The sequence below is a fragment of the Anopheles merus genome, chromosome 3R (genome assembly GCF_017562075.2).
Source record: "Anopheles merus strain MAF chromosome 3R, AmerM5.1, whole genome shotgun sequence".
Classification (NCBI taxonomy): domain Eukaryota; kingdom Metazoa; phylum Arthropoda; class Insecta; order Diptera; family Culicidae; genus Anopheles; species Anopheles merus.
The window spans coordinates 17,808,265-17,836,181 of record NC_054084.1 but is presented as its reverse complement, the minus strand read 5'-3'; the positions used below and the strand labels follow the sequence as shown (position 1 = coordinate 17,836,181).

Here is a 27,917-nt window from a genome sequence, read left to right as displayed (position 1 = left end):
CGGTGCATTTTCGATCTTTGCAACGAAATAATGTTAAGGAAATACAATGGACTACATAATTTAGCGTTCAGAGAAAGCAAATTTAGTAATGTTTGCTTCAATATTTATTGCCGGTTAATTTGAAGGCGTGAATCAGCCCTGCGCATTAATTATCTTGACGGATGGTAGTTGTGTACAATTTTCTTGCCTCCTTCGACATTTAAAGTCATCCTCCCTATTAAGCACTGTTTCCACCGCACAAGTTGCAACCGAGCTACTTTTCAACCATATCTCTGTTAATCAAAATGTAAAACATCCCTATATTTTCCACCATTTTATTTTCCATATTTTCATACACATAAGTCACTGAAAGCCAACCCCACAAGTGTGTTGGCAGGCCTTGACCGGCATCGGTTGTTGAGCCAAAGAAGAAGAAGAAGAATTTTCATACACTTAAGTGTATGTTACCGGTATACCAGTTCAATCAAACTCCGATCAACAGTGCATTAGCATTTGGTGATTTCCATCTCGTCCAGCCGAGGCTCCCCCGTGTAGACAGAGCTTAAGGTCAGTCAGAACGTACCATATGAGCAAAAACAACACACCATCAAAGGTACGCACACGACGCACAACTTTGGGCCCCTTCTCTCGACGCGTCCGCTAGTGTGTACGTGTGTGTGTGTGCTTTCAAACCGTACTTTGCTACCGAGTGGAGAGGCCTGCTCGACTGGGCTGTTCTTTTTTTATTGCTACCAGCGCGAGTTTTCGAACGTTACGAACGACGGCGCTGGAAATTTATACGCACGCACCACAAATCAGCTCGCTACTACCGCGTGTGTGTGTGTGCGGAGTATCTCGGGCATAGGCCAACAAAAAAAGCGCTGCTTTGGCTGATGCTAGGCTTGTCCGTGCGCTGTGCTGGTGCTGTGTGTGCTAATACACGGAGATCTAATTGAAGCGAGATTGATTCGACGTCGTCGTCCAGCCAAGCGAAGAAGAAGGTGATAGGCCGAGTTGGCCCGAGTGCGAGTGCGACGGGAACGAAAGTGATGAAATAGCAGGAAGAAGTAGAAGTGTCTAGCAAGGTGTAGGCGCTGCAACGAATCCCTGTTTTTCGCCTAACAGCAGCTCCTTCCACCCCGAACCTCTCCCTCCATCCCGATCCTACCCGTATCCGGAAAAAGCGCATCTGAAGGGTACAGTAGCAGAACGGCGGAAAAGGTACGGGCGGGCCCCGTACACCATTTTCCCTTTTCGCTCACCAGAAATAAAAACCCCTTCACTCCCGTGACCTTCTTCCTCCACCCCCTGTGCACCATGCTGGGGGCGGCCATACGGATGCAAAAAGTGCTAGAGTAAAAAGGTTTCCACATGTCGGGCGAGTGACCGAGGCAACGTACGCGCACGCAATACGCTTCCGCAGCTGCCACTGTTCGGTGCTACTGAAAGGGCAAACCAAAAAAGAAATCCCCCCAACTAGAAAATCATCCCAAAGGTGTTGTGTGAAAAAAAAACGGTGAAACGGAACGGCAGAAGAGCGAAGAGTGTGCAGCGGAGGAGCACTTGCACGCCGTCACCGTCACAGGCGGCAGTTTCATAAGCGCGGATTCGCCTAACAGCGAAGCAGCCCCCCCCCCCCCCCCCCCGTGTCATCGTGTGTTCTGCGGCCCAGAACGACGGCACGGCTAACTTTGTCGCGAAACCCTTAGCAACACACACACACACAGGTACGCTCCCTGTGTGTGTGTGGGTCTCCGTCGTACACCCCGCAGGAAGGCAGGCTACAGAGCAACCGCATCCGAACGGCCCGAGCACTGCGGTGCTTGCCCGGTGTCCGTCGGTGGCAATGGATTGTCCCCACATCGTCAATAACGTTGGTCTCGGCAGGGAATCGATCCGGTCGGTGAAGAGCAGTGGCAGCAGCAGCGGCAGCATCAGTGCTTCCGCCGCCGTCACCCTCACAACGACGAGAGCATCGAACGTATCCGATGCGGTAGCACTGTCCGACGTAGTAACCGCTGCTGCTAGTCCGACCACTGTTCTCACGGTCGCCTCTACTGCGTCATCGTCCGCAGGAGCAACGTCAAAGCAGTGGAAATGTACAGGTAATGCTATCCGCAGTGAGGTGGTGACACACCGCACGACGCACGTATCCACGCGATTAGTTGTGTGTTATCTAAACTGCCCACCTCGAGCTCCCCGATGATGATGATGAGGATGATGAGGATGAGGATTGAGGATGGGGTCTGCCAGGTGGATAAAACGTAGTAATAATCGTCGCAGCCCAAGGGACGGGGGAAGGGTAGAAAGAGTGGCACGTTCGCGCGGAAGTGTGTGTGCAAAAGCGAAACAAAAAGGCGAACAACAAGGGAGAGCGGGGTTAAGAAGCGCAACCAACCCCCTCTATATCAGGGAGTAGTGTATGTGTGTGTGTGTGTGTGTGTGTGTGTGTGTGTGTGGTGTGTGTGTGTGTGTGTGTGTGTGTGTGTGTGTGTGTGTGTGTGTGTGTGTGTGTGTGTGTGTGTGTGTGTGTGTGTGTGTGTGTGTGTGTGCGTGTGTTTGTGTAGACATGTCAGTCGCGTTGTAAAAGAAGCGAAAAAAAAACGAAAACGGGTCGAGCAAACGACGTCCTTCACCATATCAATGGCACGTTCACGACATTTGTGGAGCTTTTTGGAATATTAATGTTTTTTTTTTTTTTGGCTAACACACACTTCCTACGCATCAAACCGTCTGGTGGTCTTATCATCCACAACCTTCCCTCCCTTCACCATGACGTTCATCGCACTTTACCCTTTGCAGGGTTTGTGAAGCCAGCTCAATCTAATTCGCTTACCGTGCAGTTTTCGTAAAATTCTGTTTCAACTTTGTGCCGTTGTTGTTTGTTGCACTTCGGGCCTATGTCATTCGAGTTACCATTGGAAATGTATTTCTAAGAATTGTCCTACTTGTAAGGGTTTCACCCGTCTAGAGAGAAACCCTGCAATAGAAAGGGGGGGGTGAAGGTTGGAGCCGCCGCATACTAGCTAAGGGGTAAACAAAAAATCGATATTACATCACACGTCAAATTTATTGCTCCTTCTTGTGTGTGTGTCCCTTTTTTCTCCTTCTGTCACTCTGCTCTTACCTATTTTCTAGAGCGAGAGAGAGAGAGAGAGAGAGAGAAAGAGAGAAAGGCACGCGCCCAAACCCTTGGCTGCGTTGTTGTAGAGGAGCCCTTTTGCTACCCCGGGCAAAACAACGTAGATAATTGAAGGCGCAAAATAATGCGCTTTGGCCTGACCCTCTCGCTCTCTCTCTCTCTCTCTCTCTCTCTCTCTCTCTCTCTCTCTCTCTCTCTCTCTCTCTCTCTCTCTCTCTCTGTCTCTCTCTTTTTCGTTCTCCCTCTGGCCGTTCGATTCGATCCAATTATCTTCTTGCCTCTTGGCAAGCGCGTGTTTGCAAAAAGGGCTTTTTTCAGCCTCGCGCGTAGGCGGACATGTTAGCGTAAGCGTATTTGAGGGTTTCACCTCCCTCCTAGCAACACCGCTCGGGACTTTCTTGTCCCAGTGCAAGGAGGGGGAGCACTACATCCGAGGATATGAAATGCATATTTTTAGCCATTATCTGTGCTTGCTCAATGTGCATCAGCACGAAACGCGCGCAATGGTGCAGCAGTGTTTGGCTGCTCCTGCCGGATTCATCTTCTGTGACCGCATGTGGAGCTGCCAAGGAAATATAATGTCCACCGCACAGCACCCCGGCAACCACTCCCCCCATTTTGCGTCTATGCTGCTCAGTGCACTGCATCACCATCTTCTTCATCATCATCATCATCGTGCGCGCTGCATCCCATTCATAGCATGCAATAGCAAAACATTCATGGCCAAATCAGTCACTGCGGCGGACTGTGTATCCATAATTACCTCGCAGTGCGGTGTAGCCTGCGGTCTGCCGGGCCACAGGCGCACGCGAGAGGGGTGCTGGGTGCAGAAGGCCATCGGCCATGCTTTGCTCTCTTTACTCTTCTTCACGCGCCAGCCAGAACGAATTGATAATGAGAAGCGAAAGAAATGATGAACTTGGTTGGCCGATGGTCGGTGGTGGCGGTGCTGCTGGTGGTGAATCTTTTGTAAAGGCGTACACCACCGCATCGCCCTTCCGTGCCTTCTCGCTCTTTCTCTCTTGCGCTTTTCCTCTCTTCGACCCCTTGGACGCATCCCTGTGTGTCTGTATCCAGCCCAAAACGCGTTATACAGGTTTACTCTACCTGAGCATATATTCTGCTTGCGTGTGCCGGCGAGTGTGTGGCTGTGTGCGTATGCCCTATAGCGCGTAACGCAAGCCGAGCCAGCCCAAAGCAATGCTTACTACGGCTACGTTGGATTATGTGTGTGCGTGTGTGTGTGGGTTACTTTCGTGTGGTCTGGGAGCGATAGAGGCCCGCGGAAAAGTATTGAAGTTGGAGTATGATTTTTCCAAGTGGTGTAATACATTTTTTCTTAATTTGACAAAGAAGTATCTAAAACCATTTGAGCTCTCAACCCAAAAAGCGTGATTTTTTTTTCTGCGGGCGCTTCCATAAATAATTTCCTTAAATAACAATGTATAATATGTTATTTTATTGACACTGGTTTTAATTTTGTCGTTTTTTTTTTAATTTTTTCCCTCCACAGAATGCTCCATCAGCAAAGACAGCTGGATGTGCTTACAGTGCGGTGCGGTACTGTGCGGTCGCTACGACAACGGCCACGCGCTGAAGCATTCGAACGCGCACCAAAATCACAACATTTGCATGAACACATCGAACCAGTCCGTGTTTTGGTAAGTTAGACTTGACAGAAAACCGAAACAAAGCAACAAGAAAACCCTATCTAACGACATTTGTCCCCATTCTCCGCCGCATTGCAGCTACAAGTGTGACGAGTTTGTGATAAACGACACCGACGACAATGCGCTGGAAGAGCTGCGGCAAGAGCTGAAGGATGCCACCGGCGTCGCTGACCAGCTGGACACGATCTCCGAAACGTCCTCCACGCTGGAGGAGATCAGCTCGTCCAAATCGACGCAGGAAACGGCCAGCAGCACGTCCTCGTCGAGCGATTCCGGCTGGGAGGAGCCGTCGCCGGCCGCGCTGGTGCCCGTTCCGTCAGCGGCCACCGCGAGCACCACCGCCGCCGTCAGCTCGCGGAAGCTGCGGCCCCGCAAGCGCACGATATCGAACGACAGCAACAGCGAGAACGGTGCGACCACGGCGAAGCGGAAGTCGCAGCGGCGGGTCGTCGGATTGCGCAACCTTGGCAACACCTGCTTCATGAACTCAGTATTACAGTCGCTCAGCAACATACAGGAGTTTAGCTGCTACTTCAACACGATGCCCGCGCTGAAGATGAAGCACAAGCAGAAGGCGTACCATTCGCGCAGCATGAAGGAAACGATGGACGACGTGTTTGTGGTCGAGGAGCTGCGCAAGGTCTGCAACGGCTGCTGATGAAGAGATTGCGGGCGTTGAAGAACAAACAAACTATTTTAATGGCTTTTCGTGTTGTCCTCTTCTTTTTTCTCTGCTGTAGGTCCTACTCAACCTTAGCCAGGGCGGGGACGGGTCGAAGAGCGCCATCTCGCCGGAGTGCTTGTTTCTGGTCATCTGGAAGGTGGTGCCGCAGTTCCGCGGCCACCGGCAGCACGATGCGCACGAGTTTCTGCGCTACATGCTCGACCGGCTGCACACGGAGCTGCAGCAGGTGTCGTTCCCGGTCGAGCTGGGCGGGCCGAAGTCGGGCGAGCACAAAAACCCCTACAACGTGTCGGGGCTGAGCCACCTGCAGGCGAAGGGCCGCAACTCGATCGTGACGAACGTGTTCGGCGGCGTGCTGCAGAGCGAGGTGCGCTGTCTGATCTGCGGCATGGAGAGCAAAAAGCACGACCCATTCCTCGACCTATCGCTAGACATTCCGGAGAAGTACTACAGCAAAGAGCACGGTGCGGACGGTACAAATGGCGCGGATGGTGGTGGTGGTGCGACCCCAGTGTGTCACATTTCCGACTGTCTTTCCAGCTTCACCGAGGTGCGTTTGAGGGGGTCACTGCGGTGGAATGCTTTTTTTGGTTTGTGAGAAAATGGTAACAATTTTACGTTTAATATCCCACTCTCAGGTGGAAGAATTGGCGGAAACCGAGCTATACTACTGCAACTCATGCAAGTGCAAGCAGAAGTCGACGAAACGCTTCTGGATACGTCGGCTGCCGAATGTGTTGTGCTTGCACATAAAACGGTTCCGGTGGAACAATTTTTACAGGTAAAACGGGCTTTTTAATTGCAAAAAAAACTTGTAAATTACTTATGCAAACTGGTTTTGTTTTTGCCACTTGTAGAACAAAGATTGACCTGAGAATAGCATTCCCCATCAACGCGCTCGATATGTCGCAGTTTGTCCTAAACAATGGCCCCGAAACGAGGCGATCGAACTCCAGCTGCAACATCTACGACCTAGCCGCCGTTATTGTGCACCACGGCAATGGGTACGTTGCTGTGTGTGTGTGTGTGTGTGTGTGTGTGTGTGTGTGTGTGTGTGTGTGTGTGTGTGTGTGTGTGTGTGTGTGTGTGTGTGTGTGTGTGTGTGTGTGTGTGTGTGTGTGTGTGTGTGTGTGTGTGTGTGTGTGTGTGTGTGTGTGTGTGTGTGTGTGTGTGTGTGTGTGTGTGTGTGTGTGTGTGTGTGTGTGTGTGTGTGTGTGTGTGTGTGTGTGTGTGTGTGTGTGTGGTGTGTGTGTGTGTGTGTGTGTGTGTGTGTGTGTGTGTGTGGATGTGTGCATTTATTTGCAAAATTTTCCAGCAGTTCTCCTAGCTGTGCGACACTTTATTGACTTTTTATTACGTGAAAGAAATTGAATGTAATGGGAATTGGACGCTATAGCTCCCTTGTTGGACATATCCAACTGGAATTTCCAAGGAGCCTGTCCATAAAGGGCCATAGAGTCCAATTCCCATTATATGACGTTTACTTTCCCTAAGAAAGAGTCAAGAAAGTGTCTAGCAACTATGAGAACCCCTGGGAAATCATGTAACAAAAAAACAAAACAAAACCATAATTTCTCACCTTTCTCTTCAGCTCGAGCTGCGGCCATTACACGTCCTTTGCCATCAACAACGGTGTGTGGATGCACTTCAACGATCACACGGTGAAGGAGGTAAGCAGCACGGCGGTGGCCGAATGCAAACCGTACATCCTGTTCTACATCAAGCGCGATCCGACGAATGCCAACCGATTGTCCACGATCGGCGGGGCGGCGCCGGGTGCCGCACCAGCCAACCACCAGTCGTCGTCGTCGTCGTCCTGAGATTAAGTTATTTCATTCAAGACTGATTACAACTCCGTAACCGTTTAAGCTGACTGATGACACGATCCGCTGTGCGCTACACGCGTGCGCGGGGATGCGCACGTGGGTTTGCTTTTGCGCAAGTGCTGTGCTTGCTTTGGCAACAACACAGCGACCGATCGATAAGGATAAAGTTTAGTTTGAATGTGATGTGGTGACGAATTGGTTTAAGTTTGTGTAGGAGCTCTCAACCGGAATATGTCTCACCTGTGTGTGTGTTTTTTTTTGCGTGTATGTGATGGGCACTATTAGTCATGCTTTGGTTCCATCTTTGGTTCTGTTCCCCCGAGGAGGGGAAATGGATCTAAAAATGCAATAAATTTTTAAAACATGTGTTTAGCTACTGAGAGGTTAAAAGAAACAAAAATAGTTAAAACAAAAAGAACAGATATATAGGCGCGCACAAACGGCGAAAGCATTAACTGAGCAAACTATTGCGGTGAGAATGGGAAGAATGAAAGAGAGACAGAGAGAGGGGGAGAAAAATGTAAAAAATAATAGATATGTATAATTGTAAAATGTAATATTAGTTTAGGATACAGTTGCAAATCGTACGGTGGGAGTAAAACGGAGAGATCCTTTCATTTTACTGAAACAACATTGCGTTGTGCTACATCTTATGTTTTTTTCCATCTTTCAAGCAATCTAACAGTTCAAGCCTCCTCCCCCCCCTCCCCCCCCCCCACAATCCGTTCGACTCAAACATCACGACCTTATGCCCAGTGGTATTTGTTTTCTTCTATGTACTAGACCTGCTTCAAATTGCATGGTATTTCCTATTTCTTTTTTAGATTTAAACAACTAAATAAGGCCTTGCTGCCGCCAGTTGTTGCTTTTCTTTCCCTCTATCTTTTTCCATCTATTAGTATTTCTCCCACTCAACTCACGTTCATTTTTCGATTGCATTCTTGTGTAGTGAACAAAACATATAAGGACCTCCTTTGCATGCAAACACGTTCGTTCTACGTTAAGTCTTTTCTCTTTTGTTTTAAGATAATGGATTTGATATGTGATAAACAGCTGCATTTTAGTTTTGTGTAAGTTTGAACAGGAAACAAATGCTAATCTTTTCGTGCTGACAAGAGCTTACAGTCGGAGTGCGGTGTGGTAGTTGTGCATACAAAACTGAGTGGGAAATTAATCAACAGACAAAGCAAGAACAATATTTTGCAAAAAAAAAAACTTGTAATGTGTAGTTTTGCACACACACACACACACACACACACACACACACACACACACACACACACACACACACACACACACACACACACAATTATGCATGATATAAAGGCAGTATGGCATTAGTTCTAAGCATGCATATATTTTAAACATATAATAATTTATATTTAAGATTCTCAAAGAGGCCGCCGAATTATTGTGATGTTTAAAAAAAGATCAGTTCGATTAGCTCTGTTTGTTTCTTCTGCTTCTCATAATGATAATCTTTTACGGCAATAACTAAAATCCATCAATCATCAACCCGGCACTAACCTTTCGCCCTTATTTTCCATAAGATATACCACAAAAGAGGATTTTTTTTATCTTTCTTTGTCCAATGAAAATTCAAGGAAAAAAAAACTCCAAATAAAAAACGCTATTAAAAACAATAAAAAAATACCGAAAGAAACTACGTAAAACTATCAACTAATAATGATAATTTCTCACCAAATCAGAAATTAAAAGAAAAATCACTCACACTTCATTAAACTGCTCACAAATGTGAAAGCAAACAGAAGATAGCAGCAGTTAGCAACACTCTAGGCGTGTTAGAACAACGTGTAAATGTTGCAACGAATCTTGGTATAGAGAAAGAGAGAGAAAGGAAATTAGTTACACATACCCAAACGATAAGAGCAGTGTTAGTACGAAAACCCACAGCATTCACAGCTGTGTTACACACAAATGTTCAAAGCGGAAAAGTTGGGAGAAAGAGCTATGCAAAAGTCAAATGTTTTATAATCTATAATCTTTGCCGGAGACTGAGAGGACACACGGTACAATAGGAAATGGTAAAACGTAATTTTTTACCTAAAAAAAGGTAAACTTAGCTTTTAGATGCATACTCAATAAATTCACCCAACCACCCCGTGTACACTTGTTAGGGAAGGTATGGAAAAAGAAGAGTAAAAAATAAATAACACGCATCTCCTAAGCCCGGGATTTATATTATAAATGAAGTAAAATTCCTTAAAATGCTAGTGTTGAGGTCTTTCTCTTCAAAATATCAAAGCAACACAAAACTAAGGGAAGAAAAGCGAACAAAACGAAACGACACCTGATAAAATAAAAACTTAATATTATGTGAGCAAAAACAGCTAAGGATTGTGTACAGCAAATATGTTGGATAATAATTTTCGTTTGATAATTTTCACATTAATTAAATTCGCGGAAATGATTTTTACAGTTCAGCGCTTCGTCGAACGCTTGCAGCGTTTTTTGTTTTATTTTTGTAGGTGTAGTGTAACAATGCTTAAGCAACCCGGTCCAACGGTGCACGCACACCGTGAATATTGTTCGGCCTCATCGGCTCCAAAGAAACAAAAAAAAAGGATACTAAAACTAACAAACAAAATCCTACGCAATACCCAAACACACATAGCATTCCGGTAATACGACTGCAATGTGAAGCCAACACCACCATCATACCGACCAAAAAAAAGGGGGGGGGGGCGAAAGGGAGGGAGCATCACATTCATTTCCCTCCCCCCGAAGCGACCGACCCCAGCGTCACATCCGAGCAGGCCACTGTTTATGCGCGCGGAGTTAACTGATGGGACAGGGGTTTTGCTCACTAAACGACGACGGATCTAGCGTTGGCAGGTTGAGATTGCCCGGTCCACCGAGATCACCGACCAGGTCGGCCGGCGGTTGGCCCAGGTCCTGCATCGATTGCATCTTCTCCAGCACGATCTGAAACCGTTCCTTCTTCACCTCCGCACTGTCGTCGGGCGTTTCCTTCTCCAGCTCGGTGCAAACTTCCTGCATCAGCGCCAGCTGCTTCTCGTACCGCTCCTTCTCCTCCTTGGGCAGGGTGGCCGAGTGCTCCGCCAGCCACTGCGGGTACTTGCCGACGAGGTCCCGCATGCTCGGCAGCAGCACGTCCGCCGACAGCAGGCTCTGCATCATGTTCTGCATGAACGGCAGGAAGGCATTGTTTTCGCCCGACGCGTTCAGGTCAATGTTGCCGAACATGTTGGCCACATCCTCCGGGCTGAACGGGGTTTGCAGGTTTTCCCGCCCCTCGCTCATCGCCTTCAGGGCGTCGCTAATGCTTTGGCTGATCGTGGGGTCGAGCGTGTTGGCCGGCGACGGTTCCGCATCGGGCGCCGCCGGTCCTTCCGCCCGCACCGCCATACCGGCCGCCTCGGCGATCCGCTGGAAGCCGAGCATGATCTGTTCGCTGTCCACCTTTTCGCCACCCCCGAACAGGGCGGCCATGTGCTGCTCGAACATTTTCGCCTGCTGACTAAAGTAGGGGGTGAAAAATGGGAGGGAAAAGTGCGTTAGTCAATGTAGCATCATTCTGCTTGTGTGCGTCATAGGAACCATAACGGTACTCCATAAACTCTTCATTCCAAAGCTGCTCCGTTGGCGGATCTTCGTGCTGAACGGTCTGTTCGCCCGAGCCGCTAGCACCACCGCCCTCGCTCTTGGCCGGCTTTTTGGGGTCTGCTTTGTGTTTGGAGAAATCCTCGAGCGCGCCTGCGACGTTCGGGAGGTGCCGGAAATAAGGGGGAAAAATATTATATAATCTACAAACAAACCCACCACTCCTGCATGCACTTCCGGTATCGGGTGCTGGCGAAGTATACTGCTGTATTACTTACTGTCGAGCAGGTCGTCCAGCTCCTTGTCCCGGGAGCCATCCTCGGTTGGTTTCTTTGATTCGGCCATTTCCTATTTGTGTTTTTTTATACGCGACTTAGTATGTACGGCTACTGGGATCCGAAAACAGATTATGCGGCAATCATATGTATATTTTCGCTGTCGTCAATTTTCACTTCATATTATTATGACCACGAACTGCACACTGGGATGATGGGGGATTGGCGATTCGGAGAACAGTCATTAATACCGTTTTATTGCTCTAATTTTGCGCCATTTACTCACCATCGACTCACCAAAATGTGATGATGAAATAGCGATTGTTTATTGTGGCCGGTTTATGCTGTAGCTAAAATAGACAAAAAGTAATTCAATCTCTAGCTAAAAGTAAACTTTTGGACTTTACACCCGGCAATGTGGGGGCATTGTGCAACTTGGCATTGTGTGCAAATGCGAAAGAGCGAGAACGCGCATACGCACACGCAAATGTCCCGAGCGAGAGGGTACACGCTGTCAAACAGTCGTTCAAGCGGAGGAGCGAGAAAATCAAAAACAAACCACCGGATAATCGGATTGCCGAAGTGTCAAGAACTGAACTCCACCACCACCTGGTAAACGCGCGGGCGAAATCTTTCGTTAAATTACGTGGCACCGTTGACAGTTCTCGGTGACACAATCAAAATAGACACTTTCATTTACGTACGTGGATATCAGCAAAACGACAAAATTCCTCGGTTCGGCTTGGAAAAAAAGGTTTTTCTATTGTCTCTCGTGGAGTTTGTCGTCGGATAGGCGCGTACGGTGTGTACACAAAATTATGCTATTTGTCTGCTTCTAGTGGGGCTTTCGTTTCGTGTGCGTCGGTGCGGTCAGCCGCTGGAATTGAACAGCAGGAAAAGCAAAAGGTCAGTTCGGGGAGATGCCGCGGGACCAAAAGATCCAACTCAGCAAATGTGTTGCCCCCGCAAGGAAGGGTGGCTGGAGCGACGCTGCTTCCATCCACAATGAGTGTGCTGCTGTAGCTGCTTTGCGGGGAAAATTAATGTGCGTGTGATTGTGATTCTTTGCAGCAGATTGTAATTCAGGAGCAAAGTTCTACACTAAACCAGCAATTAACACAGCAGTATGAATCCGCAACTGGCGTACGGGCAGTATCCGCCACAAAGCTGGCCACAGCCGCAGCAGCAAGTGGCACCACAGGCGGGACCACCTCCGCCAGGTCCGATGCCAAGCATGAACGGAGCACAGCCCAATGTATGTATGGCAAGAAGAAAAAAAACGGTTCTGTCGTTGTGCAAATTCGCTCACAGTATGATTTCGTTCTTTTGTTTTCACCACCCACCAGCAACAGCTTGCTAATCAGATGCAGAACATGTCTTTGGCGGGTCAGCCACCTCAGCAACAGCTGCCGCAGGGTCCACCTAAAATGGGTGGTCCACCGAACATGAATGGCCCGGGTGTGGGTGGGCCACCGGCGGCCTTTCCGACCCAACAGCCTCCTATGGTACGTCCACCGTCGACCGGTGGCCCCATGCCGGGTGCATACCCTCCCGCACCTCAGCAGCAGCAGCAGCAGCAGCAACCAGGACCGGGTATGATGAGCAATGGACCGTCGGGACCACCCGGGCCCGGTGCTGTCAGACCGCCGATGCCCACGGTCGGTGGATACGGCCAAACCAATGGCCATCCAATGGCTGCTCCGCCTTCTGCGGGACCGACAGGGCAGCAGTTCGGTGGTCCCATGCCACCTATGACAGCACCCGGCAGCGGTCCACCACGTCCCGGACAACAATTTCCACCACAACCGGCTGCGTTCCAGCAGCAGCCACCGGCTGGCTTTCCTCCCGGTGGTGGTGCACCGCCCCAGCCGCAAGGCATGCCGTATGGAGCACCCCCTGGTGGCCCTGCGCCTGCTCAGCCACAGCAACAGTATCCCGGACCACCGATGCCCGGGCAACCGATGCAGCCACCGCAGCAGCAGCCGCAGCAACCACAGGGATATCCACCGCAGCCCGGTCAAATGTCGCCAATGGGCGGCCAAATGCCACCAAGAGGGTATAATGTAAGCTCAGCTACCTTTCCACAAGTCTATAGAGTTCTATAATTACTAATTTATAATTTTTCATTATACAGCAAATGCCGCCTGGAGCGGGCTACAACCAAATGCCTCCGATGCCCGGACAACCTCCGCAGCAGCCGCAGCAGCCGCAGCAGCAGCAAATGCATCAACAACCACCCTACCATCAGGCAGGGCCAGGCATGATGGGCGGTCACTATCCGGCGCCGCCCCCGGTGCCGCAGCAGAAGCGCCTCGATCCGGAAAGCATGCCCAACCCGATCCAGGTGATGGCGGAGAACCAGGAGAACTGTGGCGGTGTGTTCTGCACCAACCAGCCCGGCCAGCTGCCCCCGCTCGTGACGACCAAGTTCGTGACGCAGGACCAGGGCAATGCGAGCCCGCGCTTCGTCCGCTCGACGATGTACAACATTCCGCAGACGGCCGACATGATGAAGCAGAGCGCGGTGCCGTTCTCGCTCATCATTTCGCCGTTCGCGCGCACGGTCGAGGGCGAGCTGCCGATACCGATCGTGAACTTTGGCGAGATGGGCCCGATCCGGTGCATCCGCTGCAAGGCGTACATCTGCCCGACGATGCAGTTCCTCGACGGGGGTCGCCGGTTCCAGTGCCAGTTTTGCAAGGCGACGACGGACGTGCCGCAGGGCTACTTCCAGCATCTCGACCACACCGGCCAGCGGATGGACAAGTACGAGCGCCCGGAGCTGGTGCTCGGCACGTACGAGTTTATGGCGACGAAGGAGTACTGCCGCAACAACACGCCGCCGAAGCCGCCCGCGATGGTGTTCCTGATCGACGTGTCGTACAACAACGTCAAGTCGGGGCTGGTGCAGCTGCTGTGCTCGCAGATGCGGAACGTCATCCGCCAGCTGCCGGTCGACCAGGACCAGCAGCGCACGTCGATGAAGGTGGGCTTCATCACGTACAACAGCTCGGTCCACTTCTACAACCTGAAGAGCTCGCTGGCCCAGCCGCAGATGATGGTGGTGGGCGATCTGCAGGAGATGTTCATGCCCCTGCTCGATGGGTTCCTGGTCGATGCGGAAGAGTCGGCCACCGTGATCGATGCGCTGATGGAGCAGATTCCGAAGATGTTTGGCGATACGCGCGAAACGGAAACGATTCTGCTACCGGCGCTGCAGGCGGGACTGGAAGCGCTGAAGGCTTCCGAGTGCGTGGGCAAGCTGTACGTGTTCCACTCGTCGCTGCCGAACGCGGAAGCACCGGGCAAGCTGAAGATAAGGGACGACCGAAAGCTGCTCGGCACGGACAAGGAGAAGACGGTGCTGTCGCCGCAGTCGACCGTTTACAACATGCTGGCGCAGGACTGTGTCGGGGCAGGCGTTTCGGTCGATCTGTTCGCGTTCAACAATGCGTACATCGATCTGGCCACGATCGGGCAGGTCGCACGTTTGACCGGTGGCGAGGTGTACAAGTACACCTACTTCCAGGTAAGCATATTAGTGGCACCGTAACAGTTGAAAGGTTGTTTTATTTAAAATTATCTTTCTTACTTCCTAGGCGGATATTGATGGTGCCCGGTTGGTGAACGATTTGATGAAAAACATTTCCCGCCCGATCGCGTTCGATGCGGTGATGCGCGTCCGTACGTCAACCGGCGTGCGTCCAACCGACTTTTACGGCCACTTCTTCATGTCGAACACGAAAGATATGGAAATTGCCAGCATTGGTATGGTTATCTCTTGAAGCCACTTTGCTTTCCGCGTGCTAAAGACATTTCCCACTACCCTCCTCCAGATTGCGACAAGTCCGTCTCGGTGGAAATTAAGCACGACGACAAGCTGACGGACGAGTTGGTGCTGATACAGGTGGCACTGCTGTACACGTCCTGCTCCGGCCAGCGGCGGCTGCGCGTCCACAACCTCAGCCTGAAGATGTGCACTTCGCTGCTGGATCTGTTCCGCTGCTGCGACCTGGACACGACGCTGCTCTACTTCGCCAAGCAGGGCCTGACCAAGCTGATGGACAACAACCCGAAGGCGGTGAAGGACGCGATCGTGCACCGGGCCGTGCAGCTGTTGGCCTGCTACCGGAAGCACTGTGCCTCGCCGACCTCGTCCGGGCAGCTGATACTGCCCGAAGGCATGAAACTGCTCCCACTGTACGTGAACTGCCTGCTAAAGAACGATGCATTCTCCGGCGGGTCGGACATCTCGATCGACGACCGTTCGTACGTGATCTACTACGTGATGAGCATGGATTTGCCCACCTCGGTGCAGTACTTCTATCCGCGCCTGATCCCGCTGCACGACGTCAACGTCGAGGGTGACGCTATCCCGGCGGCCATCCGCTGCACGGGCGACAAGATGCACGAGGACGGTGCCTACATTTTGGGTGAGTTGAAATGAGCGAATGGAGCGTTAAATGAACCCATTTACTAACTCCGGTTGGGGGGCTGTCCGTTTGCTTGCTTTTACAGAAAATGGTGTTCACATGTTTTTGTGGCTGGGATTGTCACTGTCGCCCGAGTTCACGCAGTCGGTGTTTGGGGCCCAGTGCACCCAGCAGGTCGATACCGATCGTACGGGTTTGCCAGTATTTGATAATCCTCTGTCGAAGCGCATTCGCGGCATTGTCGACAAAATACAGGAGCAGAAGCGTCGCTGCATGCGGGTAAGTGTGTGAACTAAAGTTACTCACTTTTGGGGCTTTGTTTTTGATCATAATTCTTTTCGGATTCTTCAGCTAACGCTCGTGAAGCAACGCGACAAGCTGGAGAGCGTGCTGCGCCACTTCCTGGTCGAGGATCGTGGCACGACCGACGGTTCCGTCAGCTACGTTGACTTCCTCTGTCACGTGCACAAAGAGATCCGACAGATGCTGAGCTAGCTGGCCAACACCGGCAGCCATGGCAACGCACTACTAGCGAGCAGTTTTTTCTCGGGCGGAAGGTTTAGATTTAATAACAGCAATACCGGTAGCGGCAACACGGTTACCGTCTCTGCTGCTGCACCTACTACTAACACTACTTACAATACTACAAGGAACAACAACACAGCTGCCGCCGTTGCGCCGGCCAATTACATCCCTCCTGGCAGGGCGCAGGACGCGAACGGAAATGTGCGCACGCTGTATCAAAAGGAGCTCAGCCATACGATGGCAGCGGCCACGTGTTGTGCAATGCCACCGAACAACAATCGTTCCAAATTCATGAGTACAACGCGCTGCGAAGGGTACGTCGGGAGCCGCATCGCGTCCCGGTACGACGAGGACGAGGAGGATGACGAAGGTGGCGGCGTTGATGATGACGTGGCAGCCCTCCCCGATGGTACCATTCTGGAGGAAGATGAAGAACAGGAGGAGGAGGATGAGAAGCGGGTAAACAATGTGGCGCATTATTCGACGCGCACTCAGCAACAAATTCATTGCTTGCGCGAAGCGGTTGGTGGCGTTAGCGTGTCGCAGAGTCGCACCCGCGCAAACCGTTACCGACGCGCGTTCGGAGCCAGATGGTAAAAACCACTCCGCACAGGGGGGTGAACTTGGTACTACACAGTGGTCGGGTTTTCTTTGTAAGTGTGCTATTCCCATCTTTCCTTTCCCTATTGCTCAGCAAACGCAAACAGTTTACGACCATGATATACATTAGTTATTCGTTCTTTCCTTACTTTTTCGTTTTTCGTTTTGTTATACGTGTCGGTGTTTTAGAACAATTTAAACTCTTTGGCTCGGTAGGATCGTCTCCATTTTACTTTATCTCTTCCATTGCGCCTTTTTTTTGTATTATGTTATATTTAATTAAGAGAAAGAGAGCAAAATGTATGCTTTCTCCGGCCCCCCAGGTATCTTAAGGGAGGGAATCGAATTGATTTAATCAACACTATTCAATGGTTCAGCAAAACGAATTGTATTAAAAAAGATGTATCCGTTTTGTTTTTTGGTGGTTGCGATTCCGGAATTAGTTGAGGAGCTACACGTGTCAGCATTCATTCGGAACGCTACTTTAGCGGCAAACGACGGTCACGCTCACGGGAACGGAATTCACATACGGAGGGTGATGTTTGCACGGAACGCTCGTAAGATTGTATGTTGATATCAATTTATGAATCCAATGGAATATTATAAATAGCGAAATATATATATACTGTACCTTTATTATGTGCAATTGGGCGTTTTCTGGGCAGTTACTGTTGACTGATGACAAGGATTGTTTAAATTTCATTGGTATTATTTAACTTAGCAGATTTACTTTACATTTAGCAGATTTACTATAACATTTAGTCGAAACGCTGCCGGTAAGGCGCTTGTCGTAGGGTTATATGAAATAAATAGTTTTACTAAATAAGGGAATCCCTCTTTCGATCGATAATCTCTTCGTCCTCCATTAAGCAGCTTCTTCGCTGCATTGAGGTATTGTAGAACCTTTAAACAGCTTTGTTCGGAAAGATACGCTACATGAATTATTGAGTTTTTAATTGATCAATAAAATCAATTTAATTTACATTCATAAAATATACGCCACTTTGAAGTCCTATTTTATAAAAGTAATAGTTTTATTTGATTAGTAAAACTAAAATATTTCAGCAAAAGTAACCCAACTTTTCACATCAAATGTCACGCCGCATCGACCGCACCGTGGTCCCACTGTGATGCCCTTGATGTGACATTCACGCATTTCAAGATCGGTGAAAATTCTACCAAACAGACGTTATAGCAACAATAGCCGAGTCGGTGCGCGAGAGTTGATTTTCCTTGGATCCACTTGGAAAATTCGGACTGTACATCTGTTCCCTTTCCACCATCAGCAAGCTATCCCGTGCATTACTGTCGACTGTGAAAATGGCTCTCAACAAGCTTAGCATCGAAAACGTTGATCTGAAGGGCAAGCGGGTGTTTATGCGGTAAGCACAAGCACATTATCACCGCCTTCTTGGATCCGTTCGATCCACGTTCCCTTATCATGGCCCGAATCGTTTCGTTTAATCATCAATGCTCCCCGTCCGTTTTTTTCCCACAGTGTCGATTTCAACGTCCCCATCAAGGAGGGCAAAATTACCAGCAATCAGCGCATTGTGGCCGCGCTCGACAGCATCAAGTTTGCGCTCGAGAAGGGTGCCAAGTCGGTGGTGCTGGCGTCCCATCTGGGCCGCCCGGACGGTAACAAAAACGCCAAGTACACGCTTGCCCCGGTAGCGGACGAGCTGAAGAAGCTGCTCGGGCGTGATGTAACCTTCCTGAACGATTGCGTCGGGGCGGAGGTTGAGGCGGCCTGCAAGGATCCGGCTCCGGGCTCGGTTATCCTGCTGGAAAACGTCCGCTTCTACGTGGAGGAGGAAGGCAAGGGTGTCGATGCGAGCGGCAATAAGGTAAGGGAGCACTGGGTGCAGCTTATCACCATAGCAACGGCGGTGCGGAGACAATGGACAGAGGGCTAAAAATAGTGCCTGCTTTGTTTACTGCCGCTGGCGGGCACACTGAGATTATCACCCGAACAATCCCCCATGCATTGCATAATGAACTCACTTTCGCTTTTCCCCTTTCTTTCTTTCTTTCTTCGCTCGACGGCTCGGGAATGCACAGGTTAAGGCCGACAAAGATAAGGTGAAAACATTCCGCGAAAGCTTGGCCAAGCTGGGCGACGTGTACGTGAACGATGCGTTCGGTACGGCCCACCGTGCCCACAGCTCGATGATGGGCGAGGGCTACAGCCAGCGGGCGGCCGGTCTGCTGCTGAACAAGGAGCTGCGCTACTTCTCGCAGGCGCTCGACAACCCGCCCCGCCCGTTCCTGGCCATCCTGGGCGGCGCGAAGGTGGCGGACAAGATCCAGCTGATCGAGAACCTGCTGGACAAGGTGAACGAAATGATCATCGGCGGCGGCATGGCGTTCACCTTCCTGAAGGTGCTGAACAACATGGAGATCGGCGGCTCGCTGTTCGATGCCGAGGGTGCCAAGATCGTGCAGAACCTGGTGGACAAGGCGAAGAAGAACAATGTGCAGCTGCACCTTCCGGTTGACTTTGTGACGGGTGACAAGTTCGCGGAGGATGCGGCGACCGGCGAGGCCACGGTTGCCAGCGGCATCCCGGCCGGCCACATGGGCCTGGACATTGGGCCGAAGTCGCGCGAAGCGTTCGCGGCCCCGATCGCCCGCTCCAAGATCATCGTCTGGAACGGACCGCCCGGTGTGTTCGAGTTCCCTAACTTTGCCAACGGCACCAAGTCGCTGATGGATGGGGTGGTGGCGGCGACCAAGGCCGGCACGGTCTCGATCATTGGCGGCGGCGATACGGCGTCGTGCTGCGCCAAGTGGGGCACCGAGTCGCAGGTGTCGCACGTGTCGACCGGTGGCGGTGCGTCGCTGGAGCTGCTCGAGGGCAAGGTGCTGCCGGGCGTGGATGCGCTGAGCAGTGCGTAAATGTGACGCGAGGCGCAACCACCCTCATTATTACTCACTAAGAAGCATTACTACAGTCACTACTACTCTCGTTATCGTATTGTTCGCGTGCTATTGTGTATGCAAGTGTGCTCGTCCCTCCCAAAGTCATGTCATTAAGCAGTCCATCGTGTACCGGAAGACCGATCAGTAGCTCCTTCGAAAAAGGGTCCGGAAATGTATGTTTTGGATCTCGAGGACGGTCGTTTATCTCGTTGCATAGAGGAATAAAGTTTAGCGTGAAAATAAACACCCAAAAAACGATGTGTTGTTTATGAAATCGTGGGGAAGTAAACCTTTATTTTATTATTTTAAAATCGCATCATTACATGTTCCGAAGCAAGCCATGAAAAAGACAACCAAATTCGTTCGAGTGGACCGAATCATAACCACCGTTATCGGATCATCTTTCGGAAAGGTAGGGAGTAGAAACATTTTCCAAAGCAAGGATTTATGCTGTAAGTTGTCAACAATTCTTGGTTTAATTATGAACGCGCTGGGCGGCTGAATTTTCGACTGAATTATGGAAAAAAAATCCAAATTCTCTTCGTACAACTACCACTATTAATGGCGCGTTGTTTCTATTGTTCCAAGAAACGGTATGGCGTCAGCCTCCATCATGTATCATTCTAGGGTAGTTTGGCCGGTAGGAAGTGTCTTGAGCGGGTCCTTTGAAGTTAAAAGGGAGAAATAATCAGGTTTATCTTCATTGTTTCCTTGCGCTACTGTCTATTATACTTACATGAGGTAAAAGATGTGATATAATCGCTACGGAAGTATATGCGAATTGGTGTCGCCGTATACTTCCGTGATTTTTATCAATTTTTGGTTCCATTTCTATGTTCCAGTCTGATTTGCGGTCTGATCCGTCTGAACACAAATGAACGGGGATCTTTCGGTGGTATCAATTTTGACAGACGATGTTGACGTTTACGTTTCTACCGGCGAGTGAAGAATGAATACCCAGGGGACAATTTTCGAATGGTGTTTATTGGGTCCCAAGCAGCTTGTTAATCTGCATCAAGATTTTTTTTTGTTAATAAAATAGGTTTCCAAGGATGTTTAATTATAGCTCGTTGGTTTTGAATTCATCTCTCACAATCTATTGACTGTTTCAATGTTATGTGGGAGCAATAAATAAATATGTTAAAATAAAACACAAGATGAGTTAAAAAACAAGAAACGTACAAACATCTTTGAAAAACAATTAAACGAAACCATGGTTAACCCCAATCGATCCCAAGTGCCACAAATCCACTAAACGACCACTAAACGGCTTCTAAACGACTCAAGTTCTCTACCTAAACGGAATATAGAAAGACTTCGTTTAGCAGACGGCAAACGACTCATTCATTCTAAAAATAGCAAAAAAGCCGGTGGCGCTCTCTGTTGGTGGGATACCCCAACCAGTTGAGCTTCATCGCTTGGAGGAGAGCTTTCTCATTTCCTCTGTACTGTTGTATGGTTTCGCATTGAAGTTATGCATCGCTAGAACTAGAACGGCGATACAATTGTTTAATTACTAAACTCCAACGGAAACCACCAGTACTGCAGCAAGTGAGAATTGAGTTATGGTCGTTGGTGTTGATACCCACGTATCTGACCACACGACCATTCACATAGATTTTTGCTCAGAAAGTTATAAGGCTATATAGGTCATGATAAGTTGAAACTTGTCGAAACACATTGCAAGAACAGGATAGCAATATAATGATGAGTTGTAATACGCCATCTATTGATCAAACCAATGAAGCTGTGGAGCTTTCATTTTTTTTATATGGAAATTCAATTTTCCAGTCGTGTAAGCTTAATCTGTGGCGCTTGGGGATCTAGGATCACGATATCCTAGAACTAGCATGTCTTGTCAAGTAAAACAGCCATTAATAAGGATTACCGTCAGTTCCTTAAATAGTCTGACATGTTTTAATTCTTTTTCAAATAGGTTGTTCTGCTGAATCTCTGCAAAAGCATTCATTTTGATGGGGTTTAAATGAGAGGAATAAGCAATATTTGTTTGTATCAGTACATACGACGTGATCAAAAATAAAAACAACATTTTTTGTTTCATTTATTTTTTATTCATTGTAACTCGCTTGCCTTTCCTTTCTACGAGAGGAAGAACTTGAAAACGGGTGTTTTATTTTTCACCATCATCATAATTGCCGCTCCGTTGTTGTAACAATCTCTATCCATGTAAGTAACACATTTCTTCCACACCAGTCATTAACTCTCTGCTGCCGCTAGTGCATATTAAACCCGTGTAAGTGTGAATTTAATTCCACTTCAATGGTTTCATTTCCCCCACTTTTTAATCGGCTGTGCACTCGTTATGTAGTATATTGCTGTGTAATTGAAATTTGTTACAGTGCTTCGTATAATGAATGGTTTTACAAAGAAAAAAGAAATCCCAGATCCACTATCCTTTCTGGCTGTGGTATTTGTGACATTATAAATCCACTTTGTTCTGTTTTGTTTCCTCTTCTTCTCGTTCTATGTTCTGCTTTTCAAAGCAACGATTGGTAATGTTAGTAGCGTATTATATGTGTTAAATGTTCCCGCTTTGTTACCCATTTTACATACGGTTTTATTTCCATCTTGAATAACTTAATCATTTCTTTTTGTTTTCAATTAAACTGTGTTTGGTTTTCGTTTTCATCGTTTATTGATTTCATATCTTTATTTTATTACCTTCTTTGTTCTATATAAAAATAAATACTTAACATTCTCTTTCTTACTTTCGTTACAACTATTTTGCAATGTGTAACAACAATCTGTTTTCATTTCACACACACACACGCATCCATTCTTTGCTTATCCATTCCTTGTGACGCTTCTTGTTGAAACACACACACACACACAATTAACACAACCTTTCCTTTCCCTCCCACTTTTATCCCTTGTCGTCGTTATATTATTTTTTGTAATTTAGTTTCACTTTGTTTGTATTGTGTTTTGTGTGTTGTTTTTGCGCACTATTTTAATAATTATCTACAACAGCATCTACCATTCTGCGGGAGAGGGGGAAAGGTTGATATAAGCTTTCTTTAATCTGTTTAATAGTCTTCGTCTGTCTGTGTTTTGTTTCCAACTTATCCACCATTGGGTTTTAAAGTAGCACGTTTTTTCTTCCTCTTAGGCTTCGGGGTAAGAAATGGTGTGGTGTGTTATTAACACTGCAATCTATGTACAACGATCCCTACGTACGCTTCACGAAAAAAGCCACAACAACGAAACTTAACCCATTTTTGGAAAGGCCTCTCTCTTTTACTCTTTTATAGAGTAACACACACAAAAAAAAAAAAACAGATACAGTTGATTCAACAATCCCTGCTGCTTCACGCGCCGTTCTCTCACATAGTCATTTTATTCCTTTCGCGCGAAAGGAACCAGCAAACCAATTCGTTTTCTATTGTGTGTTGTAGTGAGCGTACATACTAACCAAAAAAAGTTTTTTTTTTCCGAAAAAAAACTAATCCAAATCACACAGTCTACGAAAGCCAATTCGTTATCGAGAGGAACAAGAGGGATAATCAGTCGTAACTAAATTATGCCATTTCTCCGCGTTTCTTATGTTTTTTTTTTTTGCTTCAATGCGAAACCAGCTACTTGTTGTGCAGCTACTAATGAGCTCTCTAATAACATCCTTTCTTCACAAGCATTTTTTTAGTACCACTTTTTCTCTATCTACACTACGAGGCTACAAAAAGCTCTCAGCTGAACAGAGGTAAAGGAAAATTTGAAGGGGAAAAAATAGCTAAATCAATCGCCAGATTTATCTCGTTTAACTCACAAAATCTCTCCTGTACCTCTCTGTCTCAAATGTTATCAAATTAAATAGAGTATAGAAAGAAAGTATTTTTTAAATTAAGTTAGAGTTAGTTCACCCCCTAATTGCAGCACTGTATAATCCCTTCACTGATCGATTTGCTCTTCAAGAATGTACCCTATGTTACTGCATTGTTGTAAAAATAGGCAGAAAGATGTAGATATTGTTACAGTTGTACAGGGAGTGGTGTTGTCTTACATAAAGCTATATCGTATTTTGCCGATATATGTATAAGAAAGTGGTGCTTTGAACAGTGTACAGATAGCAAAACAGTGCGTACAGATTGTGCTGATCCTTTCTCCAAAGCTTGAGAGAAAAAAGGATGCTAAACAAAGACTGCGGAAGTACGATAAGAGCCGAGCGAGTTCATCTCATTACCGCACATGAAATGGGGATTGTCTTCTAATTTACAGCTTTGCCTGTTACCTCTCATTGATTCGTCCATCGATGGGTTTACACGAGCTTTTCCTTAAGAGTGTTTTTTTTGTTTTTTTTTTTTTTTTTGCGGAAAGGGTCGGAACCGGACTTGAATCAATTGTGTGTGAGAGAGTTTGTATTGATGTACGATCAGTAAGCAAGAGTTTTACAGTACTGCATTAAAGGATGTTTAAACAGCGTCTAGAACAGGGAAATAGAAAATGAAATGTGTATTCGTTGTTCATTGGACTAGAAAAATAAGATACTTTTGGAGTCTGATTAAAAAAAAGAGTAAATCATTTCACATTATGCTTGTGATGTACGTAAAATCCGTGTCGACTACACCAGAAAGGGCAGGAACTGAAGTTTCTATCTACCATGCGGCTCCTAAACATCCCTAAACGCCACCCAAACCGTAAGCTTGCCAACGTTGCAGCGACGAAGTAGGCAGCGAAAAAGCTTCCTAAAATCAGCATTCCTCTCTCATCATCACGTTTGTTTGAGGCAATAGCAAGACTAGTTAGAGATAATTTAATTCGAAAAATGTTATCCTAAAAAGCATGGAGGGAAAATTTGCAAGGGAAAACATGGACAGCGATTTATGAAAGAAATAGAAAAAAACGTCTCTCGGGATAATTGGGAAATGGAAGCTTTGTAAAGAAATGTTGCCTACAGTTTCTAAACACCATCTTTATTTAGCGATGGTTTTTATATCAGTTCTCAGTGGTCTGGCACTGGATGAGCACCGGAATGTTCGTAATTTGACTACACTTTATGCCTGCTAGTAACACTGAGCTGCCACCGTATATAGAGTGGAAAAGCACCAAGAAAGGACTACTGTCGAACAAATACTGAAGTTTCTAACTGGACAAACAAAAAAAACCAGCACCCGGCAGTGTTGTGCATACGAGAGAGTAAGCCTGATTTTCCGTAATTCCTTGCTTGCTTGAATGGTTTCAGGTGGTGTAGGGAGAGCCCGCATTCCTCTTTTCCCTCCAAAAACGAGGGAAGCGAGAATAGCTTTATCTTTTTTACACTCAGTGAGCGCGCACGGCAAATAGAAGGATTCGTATTGGATTTCTCCCCCGGAAGGTATGCAAAATAACTTTTCCTCGCGGGGTAATTGTTGCCATTTTGGAGGTATTATTGTGTAGAATATGTGCGTGTGTTTTTTGTCTTGCTTGCGCACTAGGGGATCTACTAAAACTTTACAGAACGAGGATATGATGGGTACACTAAATGAATATAGGAAATAATCTGTTTGTGGGTTAAAATTATACGAAAAAAGGTGGATGTAAACTGTAACGGCTACCAACAAAAGGGGTCATTTCAACCGGACCCGCGCATGTACTCCTGTGCCTGCAGCGGTCGTCCTTGTGTCCTTCACTGCTCTCGCCAGTGTTCTTACAGCAAACCACCCTTGCGGCCAAACAGCAACGAGCTGATCGTACCGTACACACTCTGCCCGAGTGAACGGCTTTCTTCCTTAACCGCCGGTGCTGCAGCAGTTGCCGTCGATTGCTGTTTGCTGCGACTGTCCTTGCCACTTCCACCGGTGCTGCTGTTGCCACCAGTTTTGCCCGTTGCTTTGCTACCTACAGTGCCAAGGTCCGGTCGTACCCCGGGACGGCTGGAACCGTTCACCGTGCCGAGATCGGGCCGCTGGGAGCCACCGTTCGCACCGTTCAGTAGATTGCGTCGCGATTTCTGCCGCTGCATCTGCTTCAGCCGGGCCGCTGTCGTTGGGGAGGCGGTATTGGTGTTGGTAGCAGCCGAGCTGGCACCGCTGGTCGTGTCCTTGGTGCGGGGTTCCGTATCAAAGCTCGCCACTGATGAGCTGTCCGAGTCGGAGGACATCGCTGTGCTGATGCCACTGCTCGCGCCGGACGAGGAAGCCATGCTCTTCAGACTGTCGTGCGACAGACCCTTCGTTAGGACCGCTTTGATCGTTTCCTTGTCGATCGTTACAAGATCGTCCGCCTGCTGCTGCTGAGCTTTGCGTCGCTGGTCCTGCATGTGTTTGAGGCTGGTAAGCTGTGCCATCGGGCTACGACCGCGACCGGACGCGGCTGCCGTGTAGAGGGCCGAGGTTCCGTGCAGGGCAAGCGGACTGATACCCGGTGGATGCTGCGGCGGTAGCATAATGTTCTCCAGCCCGATGCTTTCCACCTTTTCCATGATCTTGATCGAGCGAAGCGCTTTCTTTTCCAGCCGCGACAGCGCGACCTTGTTGCGGGTCATTATTCTCGACGGACGATCGGCCGGATCAGCGGAACTGTGCTGGCTGCCGGTTGAGGCGACGAACCGCTTGCGCAGGATGTCGGCCGTTGAGGCGAGCAGCCCGGATAGGAGCGGCGGTTCCGGAGACATTGAACGAGTGGGTGAACCATCTGGTAGAATAAGAGAAAATTAATTTAAACATCCAACTTGAAGGGATTCAAAATGACTCGCACTTACCAGGACTATTGCAGGGTGTCACCGTGGGTGAGTAGTTGGGCCCGGCGGGCGTATTAAGGGCACTCGGTGTAACGGCTTTAATGCCACGCTCGTTCAGCATCGACGCCAGCCCCATGTTCACGCTGAACGTCGAGCAGGAGTTGCGCCGCGACAGGCTGGAGCGGGGCGTTGACGGTGCGGTCGGCTGTCGCGTCGGACACTCGGACGTCATCTGGGAGGACATCTGCGAGGGTGGCAAACTGAACGTGACCGCCGTCGTACCGTCGTCCGGATGCAGCACCGTGCTGTTGGTGTACGTGTAGGTGCAGCCGAACGATTGGAACCGCTTGCCCGGATGGTCTTCCGTGTCTTCGTCCTCCTCCACGTCGGACAGCGAGTAAGTTTGCAGGCCCAGTTCGTCCAGCCCGCGGCCACCGCGTATCGTCACGCCCGGCCGCTCCTCGAGCAGACCGCTCAGGGTGGGCGTGGCTAGCCGCGACCAGTGGTGCAGCGTTTGCGAGCCCTCGATCGGTTTCACGATCTGCAGCTTCTCCGGAAGGCGCCACTGGCCGTTGCCGGCGGCCGACGATGACGACAGGCCGGACAGGCCCGACGAACCGGTCGACATAATACTGTCCGGTGTGCGGCAGCCGAGCGGAATGCCCGCAGGCTGCTCGTCGTAGCTGTACGTGCCGAGCGGAGCGTGTTGTAGCATCGCCCGTCTCGCTAGCACCTCCGCCGGGGTAAGACGCTTCAGGGCCGCTTCCAGATCCTTCGCGCCCGGTGCACCCGGGATGCCTGTTTGGGCGGGACCCGGATAGCCATCCTCCGAGTCGGCGGTCAGACTTTCGCGTGAGTACGTTCGTCCACCGAGCGAACTGCCGCCACCACCGCCGTACATCGTGCTGTACACGGACGAACCGCTCTTGTAGGAGTGTGTCATCGTCGTGATGCCCGCATTGCTGCCGCCGCTGCCGTTGCCGGTCGTACCGCCCAGTCCGGGGTAAACGTACGGTGCCATGCGCGGCTGCGAGGAGGAACTCATCGTCATCGAACCGAGCTGCGAGAAACTATCGCTGAACCCGTTCGGATTCGCCCGGCTGGCCGAGCGGACCGTCTCGAACACCTTCCGATAGGCGGGAACCTGCTGCTGGGAGCCGGTCATCATACCACCCATCATGGAGCCGCCACCACCGATACCGCCCCGCACCGAATCGATGCCCGAGTCGAGGCTGTGCTCCGAGTAGAGGGACGTTTCCATCAGCTCCGACTGGAGCGAATCGGGCGCGGCCGGCATTCCCGTAATGCCGGGAATAAGCGAGCTGCGCGCGAGCGGCTGGGAGCGTTTCCGCTGCCGGCGCAGCTGCTCCTGGGCCTCCTGTAGCAGGTTCAGCACCTCCTGGTAGCGCAGCTTGAACTCGGCCAGCTCGCCCGCCAGCAGGTTTTGGTTTTCTTTGGTGATGCTGAGCAGCGACGATGCTTCCTCGTTTTCGGAGGTCAGCTGATGGAGCCGTATCTCGGCGTCCGCGAGCCGCCCGGTAAGGCTGATGATCTGCTCATGCTGTAGCCGGTTTTCCTCCTTCAGTCGTTCGAGTTCCAAAT

At 49.2% G+C, this 27,917-nt stretch overlaps 5 protein-coding genes across 17 annotated transcripts in view; 3 read left to right on the top strand and 2 right to left on the bottom strand.

Annotated features, from left to right (window-relative positions):
- Positions 1 to 393: 393 nt before the first annotated feature.
- Positions 394 to 9,189, top strand: LOC121598088 (ubiquitin carboxyl-terminal hydrolase 3-like). Its single transcript, XM_041924641.1, has 7 exons — positions 394 to 2,084; positions 4,635 to 4,782; positions 4,870 to 5,431; positions 5,532 to 6,026; positions 6,115 to 6,257; positions 6,334 to 6,480; positions 7,068 to 9,189. The coding sequence occupies exons 1-7, from the start codon at positions 1,826 to 1,828 to the stop codon at positions 7,294 to 7,296; spliced, it is 1,983 nt and encodes a 660-aa protein (XP_041780575.1). The 5' UTR covers positions 394 to 1,825; the 3' UTR covers positions 7,297 to 9,189.
- A 544-nt stretch (positions 9,190 to 9,733) lies between these two features.
- Positions 9,734 to 11,643, bottom strand: LOC121598089 (peroxisomal biogenesis factor 19). Of its 2 annotated transcripts, none has more exons than XM_041924642.1 (4): positions 11,449 to 11,643; positions 11,166 to 11,368; positions 10,896 to 11,040; positions 9,734 to 10,804 (listed from the first exon to the last, which is right to left on the bottom strand). In XM_041924642.1, exons 2-4 carry the CDS (start codon positions 11,230 to 11,232, stop codon positions 10,102 to 10,104), a joined length of 915 nt encoding a protein of 304 aa, XP_041780576.1. In that variant the 5' UTR covers positions 11,233 to 11,368; positions 11,449 to 11,643; the 3' UTR covers positions 9,734 to 10,101. The 2 variants fall into 2 exon arrangements, with proteins under 2 accessions (XP_041780576.1, XP_041780577.1); XM_041924643.1 differs by having other exon boundaries at positions 11,460 to 11,643.
- Positions 11,644 to 11,823: 180 nt separating this feature from the next.
- On the top strand, positions 11,824 to 17,356 carry LOC121598087 (protein transport protein Sec24C). Of its 2 annotated transcripts, none has more exons than XM_041924639.1 (8): positions 11,824 to 12,068; positions 12,237 to 12,417; positions 12,509 to 13,225; positions 13,297 to 14,691; positions 14,762 to 14,930; positions 14,999 to 15,595; positions 15,681 to 15,874; positions 15,947 to 17,356. In XM_041924639.1, exons 2-8 carry the CDS (start codon positions 12,289 to 12,291, stop codon positions 16,088 to 16,090), a joined length of 3,345 nt encoding a protein of 1,114 aa, XP_041780573.1. In that variant the 5' UTR covers positions 11,824 to 12,068; positions 12,237 to 12,288; the 3' UTR covers positions 16,091 to 17,356. The 2 variants fall into 2 exon arrangements, with proteins under 2 accessions (XP_041780573.1, XP_041780574.1); XM_041924640.1 differs by having other exon boundaries at positions 12,234 to 12,417.
- Positions 17,357 to 17,870: 514 nt separating this feature from the next.
- Positions 17,871 to 19,897, top strand: LOC121597000 (phosphoglycerate kinase). Its single transcript, XM_041922441.1, has 3 exons — positions 17,871 to 18,102; positions 18,219 to 18,567; positions 18,782 to 19,897. Exons 1-3 carry the CDS (start codon positions 18,041 to 18,043, stop codon positions 19,616 to 19,618), a joined length of 1,248 nt encoding a protein of 415 aa, XP_041778375.1. The 5' UTR covers positions 17,871 to 18,040; the 3' UTR covers positions 19,619 to 19,897.
- Positions 19,898 to 21,698: 1,801 nt separating this feature from the next.
- The window catches only part of LOC121597589 (trafficking kinesin-binding protein milt), an 87,851-nt gene continuing 81,632 nt past the window's right edge, over positions 21,699 to 27,917 (bottom strand). For all 11 annotated transcript variants that reach the window (XM_041923456.1, XM_041923452.1, XM_041923446.1 and 8 more), the window contains 2 exons: positions 26,337 to 27,917; positions 21,699 to 26,269 (listed from right to left, as the gene is read on the bottom strand). In XM_041923456.1, the coding sequence (XP_041779390.1) occupies positions 25,284 to 26,269; positions 26,337 to 27,917 (2,567 nt within the window). In that variant the 3' untranslated portion in view covers positions 21,699 to 25,283. The remainder of the gene's footprint in view (positions 26,270 to 26,336) is intronic.

Coding starts and splice junctions, on each gene's coding strand:
- LOC121598088 (XM_041924641.1), top strand. CDS start 1,826: ATGGATTGTCCCCACATCGTCAATAACGTTGGTCTCGGCAGGGAATCG. Junction 2,085..4,634: donor AAAGCAGTGGAAATGTACAG/GTAATGCTATCC, acceptor TTCCCTCCACAG/AATGCTCCATCAGCAAAGAC. Junction 6,258..6,333: donor CGGTGGAACAATTTTTACAG/GTAAAACGGGCT, acceptor TGCCACTTGTAG/AACAAAGATTGACCTGAGAA.
- LOC121598089 (XM_041924642.1), bottom strand. CDS start 11,232: ATGGCCGAATCAAAGAAACCAACCGAGGATGGCTCCCGGGACAAGGAG. Junction 11,041..11,165: donor GCTGGACGACCTGCTCGACA/GTAAGTAATACA, acceptor CGAACGTCGCAG/GCGCGCTCGAGGATTTCTCC. Junction 10,805..10,895: donor TGGAATGAAGAGTTTATGGA/GTACCGTTATGG, acceptor CCCCTACTTTAG/TCAGCAGGCGAAAATGTTCG.
- LOC121598087 (XM_041924639.1), top strand. CDS start 12,289: ATGAATCCGCAACTGGCGTACGGGCAGTATCCGCCACAAAGCTGGCCA. Junction 12,418..12,508: donor TGAACGGAGCACAGCCCAAT/GTATGTATGGCA, acceptor ACCACCCACCAG/CAACAGCTTGCTAATCAGAT. Junction 14,692..14,761: donor ACAAGTACACCTACTTCCAG/GTAAGCATATTA, acceptor CTTACTTCCTAG/GCGGATATTGATGGTGCCCG.
- LOC121597000 (XM_041922441.1), top strand. CDS start 18,041: ATGGCTCTCAACAAGCTTAGCATCGAAAACGTTGATCTGAAGGGCAAG. Junction 18,103..18,218: donor GGCAAGCGGGTGTTTATGCG/GTAAGCACAAGC, acceptor TTTTTCCCACAG/TGTCGATTTCAACGTCCCCA. Junction 18,568..18,781: donor TCGATGCGAGCGGCAATAAG/GTAAGGGAGCAC, acceptor GGGAATGCACAG/GTTAAGGCCGACAAAGATAA.